Here is a 27,520-nt window from a genome sequence, read left to right as displayed (position 1 = left end):
TCAAATTAAATTTCTATTGTGAGATAGGCATACCCACAAACTAAAAATGAGTAGACTCAATTTTACAAAAAACAAAAAATCCCATTAATTGGGTGATTTAAATGGAGCACTTAATTAAAATTTGATGGATTTCTTTTTTCCAAAAATACAAATAAACATGAACGTCGATATTAGTAATATATCTCTATTCTCTAGAGAGCTGGTTCAAACATGAACTTCCTCATATAACTCTTCTTGAAAAAAAAATTATTTTAAAAAATTAAATATAGTTTTGGTTTCGAATTAACAAAGGAGCGAATCCAAATCTAAAGGATTTAAATAAAAATGCTAAGAATTAATTTACTAGGTACGTAAGCAAATATAGTATATTTTTAACTTCCAAATTGAGGGTTAACGTGCATTAAACTCCACACAATTTTCCATTGTAAAAATACTATGTTTCAGTATAACCTTACTTTCATAATATTTTTTTTTTTTTTGTTCTCTGCTCTAAAAAGCTAAGTTTATAAACATTGCCTTTTATCTTAAAAGGAACCAAAAAAAAAAAAAAAAAAAAACTCATGATGTAATAGTTTTGAATAGTTTATTTTTTCAAAAGAATTAACTTTCAAGTAATTAAACTCTATTTTCTAATCTAATATTTCATAAAAAAGAAAGAAATTAGAAATACTTAAGAGAAATAAGAAACAAATAAAACAAGAAATTAAACTAAACAGGGTTAGGAGATAAAAACCTGTTACTTCATTCAATATTTGAATATACAACCAAAAATTGTTAAAATATTATATCATTGAATGCATCCTAATACGAGCGGATAGGTGAGCATACCATCAAGAGGGAGAAATCTAAAACATTATTATTTTTTTTTCTCCGTCAATTTTTGAACTTTCGTAAAGATAGACGAGTGTTCCCTAATCAACGTCTAAATATTTTCTATCCTCACAGCTAAGATAGAAATGAATCAGAACATTTACAAGATTTTACCAAATCAAACCAAAAGCGAACTCCAACTTCCAAATCTACCCCTGAGGTTTCCCTATTTAAACTTCTCCCTCCCTCTTCCCCCTTTCCCACCCCCCTCTCCCTGTCTCTTTATTTTTCTCTTTTAGTTTCCTCTTTAGTTTCCCAAAGGGGATACAAAAGGGTTTGATTTAGTTCTTACCCATTGTTGGGGTATTTAGTTCTTAAACTTATTAGGAATGAATTTTAGAAGTATATTTGTGATTTTCATTCGTTTGTTTTTTATTTTATATTTTTAAAAATTAAACTTGTAAAAACTGTCCTCACTTTCATGTTTCTTTGTTTTGTTATCTTTTTTTTTTCAAATTTCTAAATTTTAGATTAAAAAGTCATTTTAAAGAACTGACATAAAAGAAAATGAACTTTAGAAAATAAAAAATGAAGAACAATTATTCAACAGAATTTTATGCAGCGTTGGTCGTGTCATAATAAGCAAACCCATAAAGAGTTAGTGTAATTTGGATTCTAAACTTTACATTTTATTAACCCAATCAAACCAAGTACCGTTTAAAAGGGCCGAGAGGAGCTCTCTTCAGTTCATTCCGAGACTGTTCGAGAGTCAAAACGCAGCTGCTGATTCGTTAGCTCAATGGCTCATCATCCACAAAAATTCCCACCGCTATAACGTCAAAGTTGTGTGATGGGCTCCTGACCTATCGATGCAGGAGCAGTCTTTCGATCGTCGCTGTCATGTATTGGACTGAAGGGAGCTCCTTCTCTATTTCCTTATGCTTTGCATCTCAAACTTATTAATTTCTTCATTTTCATTCTTTTTACCGCTCCTATGGTCGGTATTGTTGATCTCTTCATTTTCATTTTTTTAACGTCCATAGTCTCATGTGGATGTTTGATGAAGACTTCTCTCTGTTGAATTTGTATGGTTTGATAGGGATTTGAGCAGAAGCAGCTTTGAATTCTGAAAAGCAATTCCCCGAGGAGCGCAAGGAGGAGGTAGCTTTCTCAGTGTACAAATTTAAAGCTTTGGGAGGTGTCTTGTGTTCTAACTTACAACTTTGGTTTTTCCTCTACGGTATTATTCTATTTGCGTCTCATTTATCATTAATTTAATTTATTTCTTTTCCTCTTTTTAATATAGCACGTGAGATAAGGATTCGAACCGACTTCTTTTTGTCCGAGATAGATTCATTAACTAATTTAGTTAGGTTCAAGTTGGCACTAATGTAATTTAATTGATTGATACTTAAATCTTTAAAATAAGATTATTAATAATTATTTCTTGTTATATTTAAAGAAAATCAACTTTTTTGGAACTTAGCAAACAACTTTCAATTTCATAAAATTTTTGATTCAAGGGAGTTAGACTCCATGATGGCTACTTAACTTAGAAATTATTTCCTATATGTTTTATGGCACCAAATATTATAAAGTCGGTGGCTATCCCGTGAGATTAATCAATGTGCACATAAACGGGCCCGAACACTCACGATTACAAAAAAAAATATATTCATAAAATTTTACCTGTGTATATATATAGTGATTTGTACCTTTTATTTGTATGATATGTTGCCTTAAAAATGTCCAAAATCTAATTAAATTCTAATAAAATCAAGCTCTAATAAATAAACACATTAAGTAAGTTTTAACGAATAAATAAAGGTGTGTTTGGGAGTGACACTAGAATGAGTGATTTTGAAAAAAGAGATTCGAGAATAATTAATTTTTCAACATTACCATCCAAGTGATACATTAAAAATCAATTTAAAGTGATTTTAGACTCTGTTAAAATCAATTTTTAATTTTCCAAACATGATCCATAGAAATAGAAGTGATTTTGACAATGGCAAAGTTAATTTTAGTCATGCCAAAATTACTCCCAAACACACCTTAAATGTAAATTGTAAATAGTTAAATAAATCTTCAAAGCGACAATTTAAATAAAACTCAGTCGAGAGTATTGCCATCTTTATTTGAAGCATCCATTTGTTTGTAATCTATTGAACACAGGGAGAATACTTTTCAGAGATTATTCAAATGGAATGCCTGATGAAGATCAAAATTGTAACATTTTTCTAAACTATTTAAAAATTCACTTATCTCGTGAAATTTTAGGAGCCCAATTTTAATTTTCTTTGAAAATATGTTTAGAAATTGTTTTATTATTTATAATATAAATTTAGTTGTCCTATATCCGTGACATTAATTCTCAACTATATACCAAAGTGAACATAGCTGTAATGGGTATATACCTCCAACTAAAAGGTTGTGAGTTCGAATCCCCTCCCCAATATGTTGTACTAAAAAAAAATTCTCAACTAAGTTTAGTATTATAATTTCTCATGTATTTTATATAAATAAAGTTGTACTAAAGTCTATGAGGGGTTTAAAAGTGCGTGATGGTTTGGGACTAGAATGAGTTAACGAAGTACAACCTTAAATAAGAAGGATCTGTAAAAAGAAACAAACACTCAAACGCTTAAGTTAAAAAAGGCACAAGCTAGATAAGTTGTTCTCGAAGCAAAATTGTGTGCTGAGGAAAGAGGCAGAGTGTTCTTTTTATTAGCGATGGGGAGATAAGGCCATTGCAACCGCCCCGATCAAGTCTGTCTGAAAGAAAGATGAGCCGTAAATGTTGAGTTGTTTTAGTCTTAGTTCGATTCTGGGTACAAGTCTGTCTCCTCCGTTAACTTAGTTGAACATATTTAATGATACCAAGCTGAGTTGGTTGGTCCACGTGACATTTTGTATTTTTCCTCCAACACTCGTTTTTCTTTACTAATAGTTGGGGGCATTAGAACTTTCTTGTTACTTATGTTTTTTTCCCTCTCTTTTAATATAAAATAAAATGACAACATCACACATGCACTCTTAATTAATTAACAAGATTTAGAGAAGGGTATAAATTGACATAAGTTTAAGAAATGTTTTAATTGATCAACCGGGGAAAGTTGAGAGTTTTAATTGACAAAATTATTTGTTAGATATATACTATCAAATATTAACTGTTTTGAAAAAATAAGTTGGGAAAACAAATTTTACACTATTTTGCATATAAGAAAATAGTGGTGAAGTCTGATGCTTTTCAAATAATTCAGTTATCAATGATTTCATTTCATCAAGGTCTGAAATTTGTTTGATAGTATATATAAATTTTAGATAACGTGGGCTGGACTGGGCTGGGCTGCTAAGATGAAGAATCAATTGAGTGGGCTTTTAAAATAAATACTTGAAAATTTTAATAAATAACATAAAATAAATATGTATTTATAAAAATATAATTAATTACTTTTTACAATTTTTTTTAAATATTTTATCAAATTGATTTTTGGTTGGTCTCATTATATAAGTTTGGGATTTATCCTATCTTTTTTAACATTTTAAATCTATTATATATAAAAATACATATTTTTTTGTGCTATTTTTATAATTTTCTTTTTATATTATATTTAGATTCCTCTTCCCATTTTATCATTTTTATTTTTCATTCATTTATTAGAAGGGTTGTTTTTTTTTAACTTTCAGTATTAATTTTAGTTTTTCCGTCTATTTAACATTTCTGTTCCCTAAATTAAATCAATATCAAAATTTTAAAATTCATGGACACATAAAATTTTAAATTAAATCAATATATATACCCTCTAAATATTTGCTATCAAATACTACATTAAAATTTAAAATTCGACGCATATGTATCGAGACTGAGTAATTGCTATTTTGTGTAATAAAATTTAAAATTCATGGACACATTAGTGTATATACATACTCTCTAAATATTTGGGATGAAATACTGTATTGGTAATTACTTTATTTATATATACAATAGAAACTATGCTATCTATTCAAATTTTCTAAATTGATCTTGACTTCATAATTAATTATTAACTAATTTGATTATTTATTTGGTCTAAAATGGAACTAAATTGAATGTGAATCTTCTAAATTCTACTAGTTTATGTGCACTTTTTACTCTCATTTGTAATGTAAGTAAATATTTATTCAAATAGTATTATTTATGACTATTTACTAAACAAATTTTTCTATCATATCTAATTATTTGAAATATTATTAATTTTTTTTAAGTTCAACAATACATATACAAGGACAACAACAACCCAGCCCAAAAAGACAAAATCTATGGCCAAAACATGGAGTGAAAATTCAAATCTTTGATCTTTGAATCAGATATATTTCTCCATCTTATATTCTGATGAGTTAATCAATAAATAATATATATAACGTTTTTCAAAAAATGAAATCAACTCAAATAAAAGGATTGTAGAAATAAAATAAGTATTGACTTATGTAAACATAATAAAATATCTTTTGTGTTAATGTAGTTTTTTTTTTTTAAGCCAATGTACTTCTAGTTATTTCTTCTAAAATTTGTCAAATTGAATTTACTTATTATCAACGTGAGTATTCATTTCCTATTTTCTTCTAAGTGCAAGACAATCGTACCCAATCAGATCGAATTTGTCAAAATAAATAAATAAATAAAATAACTCCGAGGATGCTCATCTAGTCAAGGTATAACACAAGACCAATTAATTGATAAAATATATACAGAAGAAAACCTGCCAAGAAAATAAAATATTATATTTTCTCTTCTCTCTTTTGAAACTGTTTCTAAAAATTATTCTGGCAGGAAAAGAAGTTACATAAAAAAATGTTTTTTCTTTCTAATGTTTAAGAATAAAAATTATTTTGAATCATGATTTTAAAATAGAAAATTATAATATTTTTCTCTTACAAAATTTTGCAGGCTCTACAAATAAGAGAGTGAGCAATTAAATTTTTCTTGTTGAACTCAGATATGCTTTAGAATGCAAAATTAATTTTATCTTTAAAGGTCAAGAAGTTATAATTTTAAAGTTTTTATATATAGTCAAAATATGAGTAAATTATTAGTAAGTTAATTAGCACCTTAAATTAAGGAGGATTTTTAATTGATTAGAGAGACTTTTCCTTAACCATGTGCAGATGATCTAATTGGCACAAGTTGGCAAAATCTTAATTAATTTCAAAATTTTCAAACTTTACTTTTCCCAAATTCATAGCATAAGTAGCCGATCAATCAAAGTGTGATTTAGGATATTATTTAAAATAGAGAACTTCATGCCAAAAAGCATCCTAGCTAGGTGCCAACTAATATCAAGAACAATATATCTTACTTTTTAAAATAAACGTCATTGTCTTGCAAGTTCACAGTCAATAGAATAAGTTGGTCTAAGGACAAAAAGATAAATGTGGTATAAAAATAGTACTTTCAATTAATGAAAAATACAATAATAAACCTGTCTGCAGCTGTATTGTAAGTTGTAACTAAGAAATCGTGTCGTGTAAGATACAATGTATTTAGAACAATTTTTTTTTTTATCAAGATACAATATTTATTGTTGCTTGATAGTGTTACTTTCCTATTGCTTGTACTCTACACACAACAAACAAACAATAATTAGAGAGATATATAAAGGGAGAAAACCAATTATATATGGAAAGATCTTGGGGCACTTTACAATTTATGAACCATGAACTAAGTTGTAAAAATTTTTAAGTTCTACAACTTTTAAGATCTTCATAATTAATTATAGTTATAGAGTGACAAAACTTTTCAAACCCAAATGTCTTTCATTTTATCATTTTCACTCAACATGAAAAAAAAAAAGAGCAAATAATCAATTTTGTAACTTTAATTTTTGAATGCCCAAAAATAATGGTAACATATTTGGTTCACTTTACATGTTTAAAATACCCTTTCATATAACCATGAAAATAAAGACAAAGTTTCTTTTTTTTTTTTTTTCAGAACATAAAGAAAAAATGTTCTACACCTATGATTCATTGAAAACTTGCACTAATATTTAAAAAAATAAAGCGCTAAAATTTGACCACTTGAACCATAACATTGGTTGGCTACAAATTGGTGGGGTTGGGTGTAGCATTATTGGTCAAATATCTTGACTTGCTATAGTCACTTTCATGTATCATAACTAACTACATTATGAAATTACATTTTGGTCAAGATTCAAACTATGCATGTAACCAATACTCTATTTTCCATAATAATTTATCACTATAAAATCAAACATCATATTTATTATATATCACAATCACTGCTCACACTCAAAAGTTTTAGTATCATATATATTCAAATTTTTTAAGTTTATAATCTTATATATAATTTGGTTGAGTTTTTGGAAAGTAAAATTCTAAATATTTTCTATTTTATTTTAAAATTTTAGTAAAAACATATTTGAACATAACAATTCTTTTACACAAAAAAAAAATTATTATTATAGTTTTGATCCTTTCACTTCTCACTCTTAATTAAAACAGAGATTTTCATAAATAGGTTTAAATGATTTATGATATTAATTTCTTTTGTTATTTATTGTAGTAACAAAAATTTAATTTATTTATTTTTATTAATAATAATTATGTGGACATGACAAATTATAAACTACCGCTGCTATGCTCGCTATGACATAAACTAAACAACCAAAGTTAAAATTTCTGGGTTCAAATCATCCCTCATATAGTTGATAATGGCTTTCTAGCAATTTAATTATAGCTCAAATGGTAATTAAGTATTCATATCTCTCTATATGATGAGTTATAGCGGTTCAAATCTCAACTCTTCGTGTGCGATGTAATATTAAAAAAATAAAGTTTAAATATCGTTTCAATCTATAAATTTTTAAGATTATTCATTTTGGTCAACAAATTTTCAAAATATCTATATTTATCCCTAAAACTTTAGAGTTTGTGATTTTTTTTAATAAAAAAGGTAATAATATTTTTATAAATACAAATTTGTTTTCTGGCCCATAGGGTTATTTAAAATAATAATAATAATAATAATAATGAATAAGATATGCAACTAAAATGGAAAGAAAACCAGCATAATTTTTATAACACATTCAAAGTTTTAATTTTTATTTTATTTTTCAAAATTTAACTAGCTACCTAATAAACAAGTGACAATATGACCTAATAAATGAAAATTGATTAGTAATATTTCAAGATAAATATTTTATTAAATAAAACAAATACACACAATATACTCGTGCTTATATTACAAATCTAGAAACAAAATAAATAGACCTTCTAGACAGAAAATAAAAGTCTAGAAACAAAGGACAAGATCAAAATAAGTAAGAGGGAGGGAAAAAAAAAACTAAGTCAAAATATATGCATCGAACTAGAAACATCAACGAACCAAACACGACACTGCCATAAATTATCCAAAACAAAAAAAAGTGAAGAGTTGTCTGGTTGACTTGTGTCGACCTTTCTGCCCTAATAATTGGCCGGACCATCCCTCTTTAATTCGTCTCATTTTTCCCATTATTATCTATAATCTATTCTCATCTTATATTTTAATCTTTTTTTTTTTGAAAAGTCATCTTATATTTTAATTCATGCTTAGGGAACATTAGTTTTAATATTGGAAAAAAGTAGACTTTTTTTTTTAATTCCATGTGGGTGGAAGAATGAGATTTGGGCTATTTTCTGCAACCACAAAGACGAAGTGATGTTTACTTTTAATCAAATTGATTTTGTATGTAATTAGAGTGGATTTACGTAGTTTGAGTAATTGAGATTTCTTGTTAATAACAGCAAGGTAGAGATTTCGTGACGCCTGAATAGAAAGGAGGGGCATATGAATGAATCGATACCACACCTGAATGAGACAGATCCTGAAACCATATAAGCATGGTTAAGAAAGTTTAAAAGAAATGATAGTTACTACCTATACTAACAAGGTGCACTTTTCTTTTCGGTAACTCAATTGTAAGAGCTCCAAAATTAAGTGTGCTTAACTTGGAGGATGGTTTGTAGGGATAGTCTATGCTCTTCTAAGTAACTCAGAACTAGACGGTAGCGCAACCGGGTCGCACGAGAATGCTTGGGCAATTAGAGCCAAATTCGAATTCCGAATCTTGGTCCTAATCCAGACGTTACAAATTAAGACCGAGGGAAAAAATATTAGACTTTTTATTTCTAGAGAAATTTTCATATTGATATCCATGCTTGAAAAATAGTTTGATTTAGTCCGTAGAATGTATTCATTAATATCTTTAATGACATAAATAAAATTTTATTCGATTAGGCACGTGTTTTTTGGCAACCTGCCTTTTAATTTGTCCATTTTTATTTATTTTGACTTTTAATATTATGAAGGGCAAGTAACCAGAATTGCCACAAATGAAGAATGAAATATAAAATTATTAAAGGTAGGAAAATGATTTATTATATAAACAAAATAAGTCATCACATTTGGTGACATTATTCATATTTTTGTAATATTTAAAATAAGTTCTTTTTCTTATTGTTGACTCAATGATTAAGGTACCTGTATCTAACCAATAATTATAATTTTGAATCGGCACAATGGTAATAAAAAAAGGTTTTTCTCTTACTCAAAAATTAAAAGTAATTTTTCTTCCCTTTTAACTCAACCTATATTGTTCTACCATTTTAATTAATCTAAGTTTTATTTTGCAACACTTGAATTTGAATACTCCTTTAATGCAAATTTAATATTCTAAAATAAAATATTCTTGTTTTACTACAAAGTAGTTAGGGTAAGATTGTTTCATTTTAACGTTTGTTGTTTTGTTTATTACCAAACTACATTTAAAAGAAAAAAATAATTATTTTATTAATCATTTTCCATCTACACGATTTCAATCATACTTTGACAAAGACACCTGAAAATAAAGAGATGATTCTTTGAACATAGATAAACAATATAAAATTTAATATAATAAAAAGTAAATCCAGTAAAATTATATCTAGTAAGCGAAATCTTTAAAATACCTAAAAACTAATTCTCGATAACTTCAAACATTTGAAAACAAACAAACACAACACCGTAGCATAATTGGAATCTTTATTTCATTGGAATCAATGATTACATCAAATGATAGCAACCTCATATTATAAGATCAATCATAATTTCCCTCTTGACTTTTTTTTATTATTATTTTTTACTAATTTTAAAAATAAGTTCGGCTGTTTTAATTTAATAATAATCTTTCCTCTTTAGCGTAGACATTTTTTAATATCCATATAGAGAGGGCAGGGGGAATAAAAAAAGGAAAAATCGCCATCAGGTAATTAATTAAAGTTATGACTTATGGGGTATTTTCCAAATATCCGTCCTTTAAAACTTCATTTAGCAACAAAAACTTGACCGTTTAATTTAAATAACAGAAAAATAAAAAATAAAAATCGGATCCAAACTGTACAAAGAAAGACCAACTACAACTACTCCTCTAAAATAAAAGGGAAAACGAAAACGAAACGACGACGTATTGTGGATTAGGCGTGGGCATTGCTAAATGGGGTGGATCCCGGCGAGAAGGGCGGCGGCGATGTGGAAGAAGCGGTGGAGAATGAGGGCGGAGGAGACGGGGACGCTGAGAGTGAGGAGCGTGAGGAAGGCCAAGGCGACGCTGGGCCTTGTGTTCATGAGGTGCGATTGGAGGTAGCCGAGGGCCTCGCACACGTGCGAATCGTAGTCCCTGTAGAACCGCTTCTCCCACTCGAGCCAGTCGGCCGGTGGCGCCGCCTCCCGCTCCGCCATCTTCATCTCGTGGATCCGCTTCCGGAGCACGATCATGCTCTCCTCCACCAGCTTCCCGCTAGCGTAGTGGTTGTTTCGCCCGCTGTTGTCCGCCTCTCGAGATCGCGACGACGCCGTGACTCTCGAGGGAAGACCTCGCCGCCGCCGCCCGCCGGAGATGGGGCTGCTGGGGAGGAATCGGAGGGAATTGGTGGAGGAGGCGACGGAATTGAGGGATTCCATGTTGGTATAGGTGAGAGAGATTTGGAAGTTTTGGGAAATTTGGGCGAAAACTGGAATTGGAAGTTTGTGGTGAGGGGAATTGAATTGGGAATTGGGAATCGAGGATTGGTATTTATAGGCTCTTGTATTGGAGGGGGAAAAGTGGAGGAGTTTACTTAATGGGGGAGGCAACCGATTCCCAAACCGTGTTAAATTGACGGCTCTGATTTCCTACGAAATTCGAAGAATGTGACACGTGTCGGCACCTCGTCATCATCCCCAACACATGATGTGACTACCTCATCTACGATCTGTTCTCTATGTTTTCTTCTTGTTTTCCTTTCTAGAATTAATCAACCTAACCTGCTGAAATACAACTTTAATTTAATTCAATTAGTTAAAATATATATTTTTTTTTACAAAATATCGTTGAAATCTAGGTTCAGGTGCAATCACTCTAAATCTTGACCTCAACACCTGAAGGTACGATAACCCTGGATTATTAATTTCTTATCTAAATTTTTTTAATGTTCTATTAGGTTTTGATAACACTTTTAAAAGGTAGTTCACAAAACAAATAAACACATACATAGAAAATGGAATATATAAGTTCGACTTTCAAAAACAGAACACAAAAAATAAAATTATTGGTAGGCTATATATATACATTCATGATCTCTTGATTAGAGACATGTGTTAATTACCGTTGAACTAAGCGCATGTTTATAGATATTGCTTTAAGCAAACGTGTTATATGTTTGATCACATCCTAATTTGGACTCTAAAAAGTTTACTATATTCGATTCATTGCATTTATAGATTTCCTAATAATACTTTAATTAGTGAAGTTAGGGAAACTGGAACATTTTAGTTATGTTTTAAATACTATTTTTTTTATGTTTTAAATACTATAAGAGCAGTGATATTAAGTATTAGACATTTTTAGAAAGTTTTAAAAAGAAAACATGATTGCAAATGATAAATAAATAAATAAATAAAAATCAATTGGTCAATTAAAAAAAACGACCTCTAAAATTATAAAAATGAAAAAGAATCGTGTCTTTGTTCGTTCAACTCGATTAATTTTTATCCATTAATTTTATTGAGTTTTAGGCCTCATTTGTTTACCTGCAATCGTATTCAAGCAATCTTTTTTTATATTGTTTACAAAATTATAGGAATAAAATCAAAGGGTGGAACCCACCTCAAACCCTATTCACATTTTTTATTTCGTAGTCCCCACATATATATTATAATCAATTTACAAATATACTCTTTCTCTCTCATCTATTAATTAGACCGGAACAATTTTTAATTAATTTTTGTTTATACTGTTACCGTTTCTTCTCTATTTATACTTTAATCTGTATTACTTGATGTGATTTTATTATATAATATTATAAATTTATACAATTAATATCAATAGAGTTTTTAAAATAGAAATTACTTTTTCAAATATTAGAATAATAAATTTTTAATAATATAACATATTAAATTATGGTTTTTTTAATAAAAAAATATTTTATTTGATGTAATTTTATTTTTATTATTTATTATTATGAAATTAATTGTTATAATAAAAATAGTAATAAATTAAATTAAAATTTATTAGTGTTGTAATTAAAAAAGATTAGCATAATGTATTTATAATTAGTTAAAAATGAGAAAGTGGTATACTAATAATTGTGATTGGATTCCAAACAGTTTTAGTAAACAACATCAAAGAAATTTTGATTACGATTTCATAAAATTTCTACTAAACATCGAAAAAATAACATTCCTATTCCGATTCATTTGATTAATTTTGCTGGGTGAAAAGTGATAATTTTGTTGAAATCGACAAAAATCAAAATTTATCCGACCGGCTTATATCTTTACTGTAACACAATCCCCGATTAAGATGGTGTTCTTCTTTTCTAAGCAATAAACAAGAAAAAGTAATAAAATTTCCATATATTTTAAAGGAAAGTGACAGGAAACTGAAAATTAAAACCGTAAAACAAACCTAAAATTTTTAGGTTCAAATACCATTTTAGTTTCCATCTTGATTCATTTTGGTCTTTTTAAAACGTTCATTTATAGATCCTGAACTTTTATTTTTTGTTGATTTTAATTCCTAAACTTTCAAAATGTTCATTTTAATTATCCTACTATTATAATGTGACAATTTTGAATCATTTATTTGTATTTTTATCATATTTCTTTTTATCATAATTTTAGCATGACACTCAATTCCTTAATTTCTTGGAATATAACCACATATATTTGTCTCAAAAAGTTTTCATTGCATATAAAATTTATGTCAAAATTTTATAAATAGAAATAAAGTTAGTCACTTTTTTAAAAGTAAATACACAAAAATAAATGAAAGCGCAACCTAAAATGAACAAATGTGGAACTTACTAGGATAAAAATTAACGTTTTAAAGATACGCCAAAGTCAATAATTGAGGGATTAGAATAATATTTAAACCAATTTCTATATATGACACTTTTTTTTTCTGTTTCTGTTTCTGTTTTTGTTTTTTCCTTTATGTTTCTTGTTTTTTGTTTTTTTGTTTGCTTTTTGTTTTGTTTTGTTTTTTTTTTTTTTTTTTGTTAATTAGACGTTTCTACTTATGTGTCAATTTGATGGTAAATGGGAAAGAATCTTGACCTACGCGGTTTTAACTATTAATGTAAACTCTCCCACCGTTGAAAAAAATAATCCAATTTATTTTTAAAGATGAAACTAAACTAATGCGATTTGTTTAAACTAAATTAAAATCATGATGAAAATTACGTTATGCAAATACATTTTATTCATTTCATAAAGTTAAAAAAAATTTAATAGAAACATAGTTTAACAATAATTGATATATATCTCCAACGAAAAGATTGTGAGTTCGAATCCCTTCCGCCACCGTAAAATAATAAAAAGGTTAATAGATTTTGAGATTGTTATCGATATATAAAGTTAAAAATAATCTACAACAATATTTCTTTTCGGATATTGTACAATACAATGGAAAGAGTTTATTACATGATCAAAACATTTTTTCAATGGGTTCTTTGAATCTAAGTATTATCTTTCTTTTTCTTTTTTTTTTTCTATTTACTTAATGGTAAAAAATCATTAATGAGTTTTAAATGTGAAGGTTATCTTTTAGAGAAAAAAAAATTAATGTTAAACTCCCCTTATAAATATTATTTGTAATATATTGTTCATTATATATTTTTATGCGGAATTATAGAATATTGTAATTTACAAATTTCAAAATCATAATCAACAACAAATTCATTATTATTATTATTTTTTTAATACAACAACATGTAGTTGTGAAAATTCAAACTCGTGAACTTTTAATCGCAGATAGATACTGTAACCAATTGAGCTACATTCAGATTGGTGTTATGAACAACAAATTCTACATAATCAACACATTTTTTTAATCAATTCTCCAACAACATAACTGAATGGTCGGACGTCGTTATTACATAACTCCCTGTAAATAGAAGTATCATTCTAACCTCAAGTATGCAATCCAACCTCCATTTGAGACCATAGATCGATCCCTTGCTAACTTGAACATGAGACTAGTGTATGCTACCCTTGTATATATATTTTCTTATCAAGCTCGGTCATACTTGATCTTACCAATTCTCGATCTATATTAGAAATAACCATAAACGGACTTCGCATCGTTAAAAAAAAAAAAAGAATTCATCCAATTCTTTCCCTATCTATCTCCATAATTATAATCAAAATAAATAGTTGATCCAAAAAAAAAAGGGTAAATAATATTTGCTTTATCCCTTTTCCCTTTGAATGTATTCCACAGGCTTTTTTCTACACGCCGAATTACCAATAGCAAACTATGATGAAATAGAATTAAAACCATTATTAGCATATAAAGTAAAAATATAAAAAAATCTAAGATGTTCCCTCTACATTGAATGAGTTCATTACTATATGAAAATATTCTCGACCATTCTTTGAATCAAAGTAAAACTTTTCTTTTACCTTCGTGTAATGCCAATGATGAGTTTTAAAATTTGAATATCATTTGTCATAAAAGAGGAAAAGAGAAAAAAAAAAGTGGGAATATCAAATTTGGGCTTGCTCTACTACTTTTATCCTGGTTTATCCTGGTTACTGTGCATGTAATCACTATCTTTTCCCACGCTCAATTGTTAATGGTAAATTATCGACATAAACATAGTTTAAATGACTAAAACATATATCATAGACCAAAAAATTGAAGGTTTAAATCTCTACGTGGAAGACCGATGAACTAAAAAAAGCGGTTAATAATTATATATTTTTGGTGAATTTTGAATTCATTGTGATTATATTATAAGGACAAAAACAATTTAAGAGACTCTCTCTAAATAGGTTTAATAACATTGAATGAATTTATTACATTATCAAAAAAATTTCTCAATCTGTTCTTTGAATTTGGGCACGATCTCTCTATATAACTAAAATAAAGCATAATAAATTGATGGGTTTTAAACGTTAACCCCATTGGTCAAAAGGGAGAAATTGAATATCTCAAAAACTATGGTTTATTTAATTAAAAAAGTCACTTTATATATACACGTATATATACCGACCTTGTTTAAATTTTTCAAATTTTACTTTAAAAGAATTATTTTTGGTACAACATGTAGAGGTAAGGATTTGAACTCACGACTTTTTGATCGAAAATAAGTGTCTTAATCAATCGAACTAGATTTTTTTTTTCTATTCCACCTAATTTGGAGTGGGAGTCTTCCCGGCCTCAATCTCACAGTACTTTTCGTAGGACGTCCACATCATAAACATAAAAGAGTTTTCTTAACCTATATTCATTGAATCTAGATCTAGTTTTCACATATATATATATATATATATATATATATGACAATTATATGATAATAAATACCTAATGACAAATAAATTTTGTAATTTGTTTTTTCCACTCGCAATAAAGGCATCCTTTTTTTGTTGGCTATTATTATTATTATTTTAAAGTTTTTTGTTGGCTATTATGAAACGAAGTTATTAGCTAAATAATGTACATTTAAACCTCTAGTTTGACTAGAAACTATATACATGGAATTTAGCTAAACTTTGTAACAGGTTTGACTTTGAAATTTTTAATGTACATTAAATTAGTTTGAATAATTCGTCAATAATGTTGAAAAAGGAAAATGATCATTTCAATCTCTTTCTTTAGTTTATACAATTAGTAATGGTTAATGTATTTGTTTTAGGAAAAAACAATAATAATAAAATAAGATTATTATTATTTTTTTGGAAGGGCCAATATTATTTTATTATTATTGTTTTACATTAACCATTACTAAGTAAAGAAAGAGATTGGGTTCTATATTATATAATAAAATAAAGAATAATAAAGTAAGATTGGGTTGACAAACCAAGTCATGTCACTCTATGTACTTTAAAAAACAAAAAAGTCATGTCAATATATTACATTGTTTTTTTGTTATATTAAGATGACAGAAATGCTAGGGTTTATATGAGAATAAAAAAGTTATTTTTCATTTTTTTTCCTTCATGTATTTTTAATAATCATTTATGTTATTTTTAGTTTGATGATTTTTATTTTCTATTACACTTTTTTGTGAAATACAGATCTTGAAAACTTATTTTATTTTCAAATAGTAAATAAAGTCATTATTTTTTATAAGATAACTTCATTTTTAACACCATAGACAAAATTTATTGAACAAATTAAAATTTGTGTGAAAATATAAACAAGAAAGAAATATAGTTCAATTAAATGACAAATTTTTTTATCATAAAAGAATAGGATTATTTTTTCTTGTAATTAAAATCAATTTTAATCTTAAAATTTTGATTTATCAACTATAATCAAGTGATGATATTAAATACATCCCCTTAACAAAGCTAATAAATTAGCTTTAAAAAAGAGAGAATTATTAAAATAGTACAAAATGAAATATGTATTTATATATACCATCACATAAATTATTGGTTTATACCATAACACAAGAGACCAACCAAAAGTCACTTTTGTAAGATTAAAAAAAACGGAAAGTAATAATATTTTTATAAATACAAATTTATTTTATACCATTTAACTAATTTCTTTTTTAAAAAAATAGTCTAAACCTCCACCAAACACTTAAAATTCAAGTAGTTCATCGTAGTTAAAAAATGCATATATATGGTGGAACTCGAGTCTCCCATGTAGTTTAATGGACAAGGTAAACTGATGGTTGAATTCTTTATTTCTATCAATATTGTATTTAAAAAAGAAAAAAGAAATCGAGCTTTGGTGACAATAAATGATCAACTCAACTACAAAATTTGGGCACTTACAAATAATTGTCTCATCTAGTTGCAAGAACGCCCATGTGTAGTCATTAAAGTTTGGAAAAGACACCAACTTAACTGATAAGATATACTAACGTTTAACACTTATTTAATTTGAAAGTTAGTTTATTTGATAAAATGAAGACTCAAAAGGACATATCTAGCTCATTCAATCAAGTAAAAATTAAAAAAAAAATTCTTTTAAAAAATATACTTTAAAGATTAAATTATAAATGCATTCCTAATCTTATTAATATGATTTATCATATCAACATATTGTTAATGATGATGTCTAGAAATACTAAATAAAAGATATTGTTACCAGAGACCTTTCTTGTTGTTGTGGAGTCAATTTCTCAAGAAAATCCTTCTTTCCAGATGGTTTCTGTCACGGCAGATGGTGGTCGGGTGTCGTGTGTCGAGAATCTCCCCATCGGATGTCAATCGATCCTTCATGATTCTGATTGTGGTACGTGGTCACCTGTAGTGTTGTTTTTCCTTCTTATTTTATTTTACTCGTTGTTCTTAGATTCTTTTTTTTAGTACAACATGTTGGAGAGATAATTTGAATTTACAACCTCTTGATTGGAGGTATTCGTCAATTACCGCTGAGTTATGCTCGCTTTGGCGTTCTTAGATTCTTATTTTAATATGACTTATTTTCATATCATGTCGTATTGATCACCTCTCTTTCTATAGTGTATATATATATATATATATATATATATATATATATATGGAGAGATGATAGATCTTCCTTATGAGAGGCATAAAATTTTTTTTTGTTCATAATCAATTTCAATATTAGACCTAACTTTGTTTGGGAGAGACATTATTATATAAATTAGAACTTTTACCTACAAATCATGAGAGTGAATAATTGAAAATTAATTGCATGATTTTATAAATTAATTAGATTATATCTTTTTATTTTTTATTGATCATTTTAGCTTAAATATTCAAAATTCTTTTAATTTGATTTACTGAATAAAGTCAAGTCATTTACAGTAATAAGAAGATCTTTTACCAGACAACTTTTTCTTATTGTCTATATTAAATTTTGACATTCTACACTTGTGATAAAGCAAATTCATGAACGGATAGCATTTGTCATTTTAAATAGACAAATATTTATAAATTAACATTGTATTATTAGAAAAAAACAGTTCATTGTGGGGCCAGCCAGAATTAACAGGGATGAAATATTGGACATCGTGATGAACAGAATCTATTTTTCGGTAAATAATAAGTACTTTAAAAATTTAGATGGATTGATTTGAAAGGCACCTCTTTTTTCCAAAAGAAACAAATTGGGTTCTATGAATCTATAATATATGATTATAGTGGAGTCGTAACGTTGTTCAATTTTCACCATTAATTAATTAATTAATTAATCCAACAAAACACTTGTTACATTGCTGTTATCCAATTAAGTTAATCGTTGCTGTTATCCAATTAAATTAATCAATTTCAACGACTAATAATCATCATTCTAATCTTGATTTCTAAGGTTCCTAATCAATTGTTTTGGAAACAAGGTTAAAAATATATAATAGTACTCTTCAAATTATTTAATGGCGTGTTGAAATTGACTATATATATATATATATATAGAGGTGCATCTATCTGAGATTTTTGAGACGAGCGCTTGTAGTTGAGTCATTGCTTTAACAAGGCTCATGCGACAACTAGTCCTATGACAGTGAACATTGCATGTCAATGGTACGATACTTCTTAGCAAAGATCGGCATGTATAATTTAGACTGATTCATTCTGGTCGAGTCCTACCTACTTAATTAACACGTTTTAAGATCTTTTCAAATGAGTTGGCATAAGAAGGATCCAAATTAATCAAATTTGGCGACCTAATTATTTGATCCATGAGTAGCACACAATAACTCTTTTTGGCAATTGTCCAATCTCCTAAATATTTTCAATCTCTACAAAGTTGCTTGAACCCTAAAATTACTCATTCTTCATTCGAGTGCTAGCCACTTTGTCATGATTTTGCCTTCACTTCATTCTATTGAAGTCTCAAAACCGATATTATTTTGGCATAAATCAAATACAAATACATACAAATGTTTTTTTATATGGCAAGTTACCTTCATCATCTATTTTTTATTCTTCTAAATTTGTTAAAAATGTTAATCTAAACTGATAGATTTGGCGATGGAATAACTCATGAGCTTAACAACTAATCTTGCAAAATATTACTTTATATCTTAATGGATTAAAGTCTTATTAATTTCAAGCTTTTAATTTAGTGGGATAGTTTATGGATATATATTATTCAATAAAATCATCTATTAAAGACAAATAAGAGGATAGTGTCCATTTAATAACTAAAATCCTTGTATAAACATATGATTTTAAGATCCATTATGGGAAGTTATTAAAAAGAGTTAAATGTTATTCTAGCAATTTAAAACAAGATTTATATCATATTTTAGGCTTTTGAACTTTTTTTTTTTTTGATGTATCTTGTTTTGGGTTTTTGTTTGTCCCAATGTAATATTCCTTGTTAAGACCTTTAAGAATGATGAGTCGTACCGTCAGAGCTTTCACACGTACTTTATACACAGTTAAGGTGTAGTTAAAGTGAAGCTTTGCTTGGTGTTGACTAAAAACTGGGAGTAACTTATTCAAATCTCCAGCCCTCCTCACTCATTCAAACCTCCTGCTCTCTCCAATTAGGCGGGAAAAGAAAACTGGTCAAAGTTTGCCCCATGGAAATGAGTGACTCAAGGTACAGTTAGCTTGTGATCTACGATCACACTTTCTTTCTGGTTTGTCAGTTTGGTTGGCTGCCTTTTCAGTCAATCTCCAGCTACCCCTTTAATTATTAGACCAACTTTGTGTAAGTTGTAAAGAGTCTCGACAAAAGTGATAAAATGTTTTGTTTCTAAACGTAGAACGTATAAAAAATTAAAGTTAAATTACAACTTTAGTTCTTGAACTTTTAGAGCTGAATCTGGTAAGTTTAACTTTTAAATTTTAAATTTTGTGTTTGATAGATTTTTTAACTTTCAATGTGATGTTTAATAAATTTTCGATCCATAAAATTTTTTTTTTAAGATTTATAGATCAATTAGACATAAAGTTGAAAAGTCATGATATTATTAGATATGAAATTCAATTTTTGATCTAATAGGTGCATGAATTTTTTAGAATATCAAATGAGTCAATGATCTATTAGACTCGAAATTAAAAATTCAAAGACTTATTATACACTCGTAAAGTCGAAGAGCTTATTAGTTACAAAATCTAAAGTTCATTTCCCTAACTTTGTAATTTAACCAAAATTGAAATATAAAAAATAGAGTAAAGATGAAGGGGTTTTAATCTTTAAAATATTGCAGAAATGACATTTATTTATTTTATTATTATTTCTTTTTAGTGCGAAAGGGTCTTCATTTGTTAATATATTATTAAAATATGTAACTCTTTTAAGGGAAAAAAGAACTTGATTTCGACGTGGTTTTTGGTTTGATTTTATCGATAAAAACATCGCGGAAATAACAATGAAGACACGGACAGCAAACCTTCAAATATATTAAAGATTTATTTTAAATAGATTATTATTTCAACAATATAATAATTTACAATTTGAATTAGAATTTCTTTTTACAAGTGGAGTTGGAAATATTCAATATGTGAGATCATATATACATACAAAATTTCAATTGTGTTTAGTTTGGTAGGTGAACTAAATAAAAATAATTTCATTGGAAGCGAAGACTTAAAATTAGATATACATAATAATAATAATAATAATAACCTTCAATATGATTTTTAGAAAAAAACAATAACAGACGTATAACTTTAAAAATAGTTTTATATGAGAGAAGACATGGAACAAAATATTTAAAATAAAACCTGGTTTCATACAATAAATAAATAAATAATCAAATTAAACCTGGTTTATTCCGTAGGATGCTATTTCCACAAAAAAAAAAAAAAGAAAAAAAAGGACACCAACCTCCATCAATGAAAGATCTTGAGAAAGTTAAAAGAGAAAAATGTGAATTTATAATGAATTTGAAGATCTAACTCTCAATTAGACTACAGATTAAAAAAAACTTGTGTTGATGCATGATTTGAATTCGAGTTCTAACGTTGAATGTTCTACCAAACACCTGCTGTAATAGATTTGTATTCGGTGCGGTGCTAAGCTGAATAGATTCTATAATGTTTAAGTCAGATAAATTATTTAGTTGAGAATAGTTGTATGATTATAGAAGGTACTTTGTGCCCTAAGTTTATCCTCTTATTTATAGAAAAAGTTTCTTCGAGTTTGTTGGATTGATCGTAGGTCTGATCTAACTTGATTGTATCGTCTAGATCGAGTCGGATCTGATCTAGTAGGTTTGATTCAAATAGTTTGGCTCATGTTGCTTCTTTGATCTCAATTCAGGTGTTTCAACCTATCAAGTTAGGGATAAGATTTTAAAAATTTTTAACTTTAAAAATCAATCAACAATATAATCTTTTCTTCAAAGAAATTGAACATTACATTAAACACAACTTTAAAAAGTCATACGAGAAAATGTTAAATTTTCTCTTTTCCTCCATCTCCAAAATGAAAGATTTATTTGACCTTTTTTTAATAATGTTTTTTACAAACTCAATATACCTTCCACAAAACGATTTTCAAGAGGAAAACGAAAATATATGTGTCAGCAAAGTGTCGTACAAGTTAGAAATCGTGAAGTGGCATAAGTCGTTTCTTAAAAGACTCTAGTTTGATGGAAGATATATTTTTTTAAATTAATTTGTAAAAACGCATTACTAAAAAAGAAAAAAAATCCTAGATCCATATCGTGATTGGACTATGACAACAAATTCGAATAAATTTTCCATAATATAATATAATTTATTATCTGACATTTAATCACGAGGAAGTGATGTTATGTGTCAAAATTAAACTTGAAATTATGTTGCCGGTTCTGATTATGGAATAAAGAAATGATTAAGTGTTTGATTGATAGATAAATTTAGAAGTAATGAATAAAATAAAGTTTGTAAAATGTGGGGGCAGTTTTGGAAGTTTAAAAGCAACTTATTTTTTGTGTCGGCCGGTGGTGGGCGGTTCATTAGAAAATTCTTCTATGGTGGATGGAAGTACAACGTGCCACGTGCTCGTTGAATCGGTCAACGACACTTGGCTACCACGTGGGATCTCTCGTCCACGTGGCATCAGGTCCACGTGCCTTTCCATAAATGAGTTTCTTTTTTAATTTTGTTGAAAATGTTTGATATTTTAAAACGTATGAACTATGAAGTTAGTAAAATATTGTTTTCAATCAGATGAGTTTATTCTAATTTTGGAGTTGGTGGCATCATGTAAACGTTTTTCTTCTTTCCTGATAAAAGATTGAAAATTCGAATCTTCACGCAAAGGAAGAAAATACTCTCTTTTAGATATTGATTTTTTAAATTTATTAAAAACTTTAAAATTTAATATTCTCCTCAACTAACAACTAACTTATATGGCTTCATATAACATGTTAATAAATATTTTTCAGAAATCATACATTAGTTAAAAAATTTATTGGAAAAGATTAGTTACGATTAAAATGTCATTTTTTATAGGAATCAAAATAGATATTTTTAATAAATATAAAAAGTTCAGGAATAAAATAGAATAAATCTAAAAATAAGTAAGAATAGTTGCTTTTGTAAATAGTAATATGCAGACTAATATTTTTTTACCTTTATCTTCGGTTAATTATGAAAATACTGCAAATTTGTGTTGAGACAGAGAATGGCTACCTCCGGGTGCAAGTTGTATTCCGTTGGTCGAGAGGATGCAATAATTAGGAGGTCCAAATTGAATCAGATTCTTTCGAAGCCATTGGGGCGTTCAATGGAACGATGGACTAGAATAATGAGATGTTTGTTAGATATCTATGAATTAAATTTATCCAACCTATCCGCTTAAGTTTTTTAATGTAATTACAGAAGGTCTAAATTGAATCAGATTTTTTAAAAACGCTCAATCTAATGATGGACTGAAATAAAGAGATGTTAAGTAAACTAGCACAAAAGAAAAGAGACAATCGCTTGAAAAAAGAAACTTTTATTAGAATTTTATTAATATGGACACTCTTTGAGAGAAAATTTTCCCGCACTTTCTAACTTTACTCACTCTACTTGATTCGTCATCTTCGCTTGATTCACCTATATGGACATCCCTCTTATTTATAGCAGAAGGATCTTTGGAACCTAAGGAAAACGATATTTGTAGGCTCTTCTTAAACTTTACATATTCTAGGTAATTCTTTATCTATACTTATCCAAAAGAATTTCTCTAGAATCTCTTGGAGCCTAAGAAAAAAACTTAAGGTATTTCTAGAGCATCTTTATATATACATTTATGATCTCCCAGAATAATCTAGAAAGACTAATACATTTAAGAGAAATATGGGGAAAATCTCATAAGCTTCTAGATAGTTAGTGTTGTATTTTAACATGGAATTGATACATGAATTCGTGATATTCATCAATTTGCTGGCTCTTTCACCTCAATTTCGTTCTTGTATCACGGGCGGGAGCCGGGAGGGCATCTTCCCCTCTGGCTTATTAAGAGGGTGGAAGATGATGTTGTAAAAAAAAAAACTATGCTCTCTTTGGCACAATTTCTATGGAAATAAATGCGAGTCGTAGAGGATAGAGATTGCGAGCTGCAGATGATAGAGATTTTTCAACCACAACATGTCGAGGAATTTCGCTGATCACAACCATAGCAACTAGAATAATCATATTTCTCCAGAATTAATATGAAATATGATCCGAGGAGTACTTTGTTAACTTTCATTGAAAAGAAAAATATATATATTTTTTTGTTAACTTCCACAATGTTAGGACATCTATGATAAACATCCATCTCAAATATGAATCTCCAATTTCATTTGTTGTACTAAAATTTTCCAAAATGTTAGGACATCTACAATTAAACATCCATCTCCGTTCGACTAATCATTGCGGAATTTCGTTTTATCCTCATTAAATATCATCTATTGTTTGCGAGAATCCCTTGCGATTTTAAAAAATCTTCGTTTGGCTCAAGCCACAAATTACACTCGGTAGAATCAGACTCCCTCGCTACTAATATAAACTCCCCAATACAATTTAACAACTCTTGGTGTTAACAAGACATTAAGTTGCCAAAAAAGACTTCATATAAAACTCTCCCTTTTCTATTTTGGCTTATGAGTATGGTAGAGGATAATAACTCCTCAAATGTACCTCAAGTGACATTTAGCTCTTAATAAAAATCCATCTTAAAAAAAGAATAATTTTTGTATTTGATTAATATTTATTTATTAATTTTGATTAAATAATATACTACAATTATTTAAAACAAAGTAATTGCAGGACATACTATCTAGTTCCTACTACTAAATTAATTCACAATAATGCATAAATTAAATAAATATAGTTTACAACTTTATATTATGATAAATAATATTTATTTTATACAAGTTAATTAAAATATATAGAGTCAATATTAATTTTGAATTTATTATGTGAAATAGTCTTAGCTGGAGGTTTGACAAAAGAGTCGTTTTCCTCTCCACTATCCACAGCCCACAAAAGTTGAGGAATGGAAGTTAGAGTTTTGCAATAAAATATTTGACATAAAAAAAAAAAACAATAATTGGAAAAATTATAGTCCTACAGTGCTACAAACAGTTTTATATCATGGAGACATTATTGTTTATTTTTTTTAATTTTTATTTAGTGAATGTTTAAAAATTCTATAGTGATGTGTCTACCAATAAATAGAAGAAGTTTGAAAAGAATTTTTAAATAACATTTATATTATTATCTAAGCCAAATTTTAAAAATTAAAAAAATTAATTTTTAAAAAACTTATTTTGTTTATTAAAATTTGGCTAAGAATTAAAAAAAAATGTGTATATATGAAAGGCGAATAACATGCAAAAATAAATTTGGAGAAAGGCTTCATAATTTCAAACATGATCTTGATTTTTTTTTGTAGAAAGAGTTAATAATTTGACTTTGTTTTCTTAAAAAAAAAATATATTGAATTTTTTTACTTTTAACATATATATTTAATAGCCTCACAAAAAACATATATAAATAAATAAATATAATTTAACATATTTCGAGCATTATTTAACAAATACGTTTGAAAATAAGCATTATTTAAAAAAAAAACTCAGAAACAAAAAATGAAAATATTAACAAAAAAAAATAATCTGAATTATTATTTGTTATAAAAATACACAAAATATATAATAAATTTGAAATTTGAAATTAAGAATTTAAAAGTTTAAAATGGAAATTAGGAAGATAGAGTAATTACAAAATATTTTCTCTAAATTTCTCCCCTCGTCACTCCCCTTGTTATCTTTTGAAATATTTTTATTTCTCTCGTCATTTTTTTCTCAATGGTAACATAAACCTTTTTTTTTTTTTTTAATTTCCCCCCAATCTCACAAAATCGCCCTCTCTTCTCTCTTTCATGTACAATTTGTTTCTCATCAATGGAACTCTTTAAGTAAAAAGAAAATCGAAGTAAATAGAAGAGTAAATAGAAGAATTAGTGGTAAATAAGTATCACCAAATTGTATGGATATCTTAAAATATGGTTTTTTTTTTTTTTTTTTTTTTTGCTAAATATGAACATAACCTTCATTATTGGGCCGCACTGGCCCAAACAAGAAAAAGAAGAAAGGGCTCAAACCTTAGTACTGTTTGGATTAGATTTAGGCTAGCCTCACTACTAAACCAGGCTTATAGAAAAATCCATAGGCTTATTCAATGAAATAAAGTTGGATCAGACTTTGATTAATTATTTGGATTGATTTGACCCATGCAATAAATCATTTTTAATTATTATATTTATATTTCTTTTACTATATTAATTTTCAAAAATTTAATAAAATGAGGAATGAGAAAGACAATAAAGAATCATAGTAAATACAATTAATTATATATTAACAAATATAATATACTATATACAATATAACATTGGGCTTTTGCACTTGTCCAATTTAAAAAAACAAAAAATCTATATTCAATTTAATTTATTGATGAGATAGGTTAGGCAAGACCGATCAAACGTTATACAGTCAAGTTTGAACAGAGCCTCAATTGAACTTAGGTCGACCTTTAGACTTTTGGCCCAACGATGAGGTTATGAAGAGAAGAGATGAAGAGAATTAAGAATAAAAAAATTTTAGGGACATTTTTTAATTTGATTTATATCTTTCTAATTTTCATTTCTAATTTTTAAATTTCAAATTTTTATGTTTCTTGTTTAATTTCATGGACAATTATTTGATGCCTAGCATATTCACAACAAATTCTACATGGGAGAAAAGGTCAAGTAGAATGAATTTAGAGTTTCAATATGTTGAGCAAACTTTGAGATCTTGTTTGCTAGATGTTAAAAGCTCCCTTCTTCCTACAAATAAATACATCTCTCTGTTTTATTTTATTTTTTCACAGTTTCATATTTATTCATTGGTTCTGTTTATCATTCCATATGTGGGGGTGTTTTCCCAAAAGATATTCAATACCTTGTGAGATGAAAATATTGATCTTTCAACAACTTGTCCTCTAGTGTGACATTTTCTTTTGAAATTAGGGGCTGAAACATGGTGTGGTGTCTCTAATTTCTTCTAGCAACTCTAATTGTTATTAGATGATTCATTTGGGTATTATTGTTGTATAAAAGTATTATTAACTACTCCTACTTTTTTCGTCAGAATTTTTCATTTTCGAGAGGTGTGGTTGGAGGTGTAATTCTCTGTGTGGTATTATTGTTGTTTGATTTGTTCGAGATGCCAATCGAGTAATTGTTAGACATAGATTGCTCAGTAGTATGGAGAGGTTGCAAACAAACCTTATGGGAAAACTTGTCCAAACAAGTCATCACTATTCACTAATGAGGTAATGCATAAGGTTGTAAAGGGTATCACGACGAGTATAGAACTATGTAACTATTGAAATCTAATGCAATATATATGAATTCTAGTTTTTGTTTTCAAATTCATTGAATCAAATGGATTTGGTGTTAGACATATTGGTTTTCGAAAATAGTTTTTGGATCATGTGATTCAAATATTAAGAATTCTCAAAATTTTCTAGTGTTTTCCTATCTTCAATTTAAAATATAATATATTATAAATTATATACTATTGTAAAATAATAATTCTACAAAGTTTATAATAAAAATATTAATTAATTAATATTATTTTAGATTCAACTGAACATAAATTAATATTCAATTTTCAAATATACTATCAAACATAAATTTGAAAAACAGAAAATATTCGAAAACAATAAAATGGGTAAATTTTTATTTCTAGATTACCAATTAAACAGATGCTTATATATTGATAATTTTTCATAACCGAGGAGTCAAATAATTAGAACTTAAAATTTTGC

General features: G+C 27.6%; 1 protein-coding gene and 1 long non-coding RNA gene across 2 annotated transcripts; one reads left to right on the top strand and one right to left on the bottom strand.

Moving 5' to 3' along the window:
- Positions 1-1,058: 1,058 nt before the first annotated feature.
- LOC148211994 (uncharacterized) lies at positions 1,059-9,034 on the top strand. The gene is made up of 3 exons (XR_015790095.1): positions 1,059-2,050; positions 8,599-8,744; positions 8,821-9,034. It is a non-coding gene; the product is annotated as an uncharacterized LOC148211994 (long non-coding RNA).
- A 1,038-nt stretch (positions 9,035-10,072) lies between these two features.
- On the bottom strand, positions 10,073-10,895 carry LOC111020063 (uncharacterized). The gene has a single exon (XM_022296624.2). It carries the CDS (start codon positions 10,790-10,792, stop codon positions 10,322-10,324), a length of 471 nt encoding a protein of 156 aa, XP_022152316.1. The 5' UTR covers positions 10,793-10,895; the 3' UTR covers positions 10,073-10,321.
- Between the last annotated feature and the right edge of the window lie 16,625 nt (positions 10,896-27,520).

Source organism: Momordica charantia (genome assembly GCF_013281855.1).
Source record: "Momordica charantia cultivar OHB3-1 chromosome 4 unlocalized genomic scaffold, Mcharantia_2.0 BLBB01000004.1, whole genome shotgun sequence".
NCBI classification, from domain to species: Eukaryota; Viridiplantae; Streptophyta; class Magnoliopsida; order Cucurbitales; family Cucurbitaceae; genus Momordica; species Momordica charantia.
The sequence above is the reverse complement of the archived record's forward strand: the minus strand, read 5'-3'. Positions and strand labels throughout refer to the sequence as shown.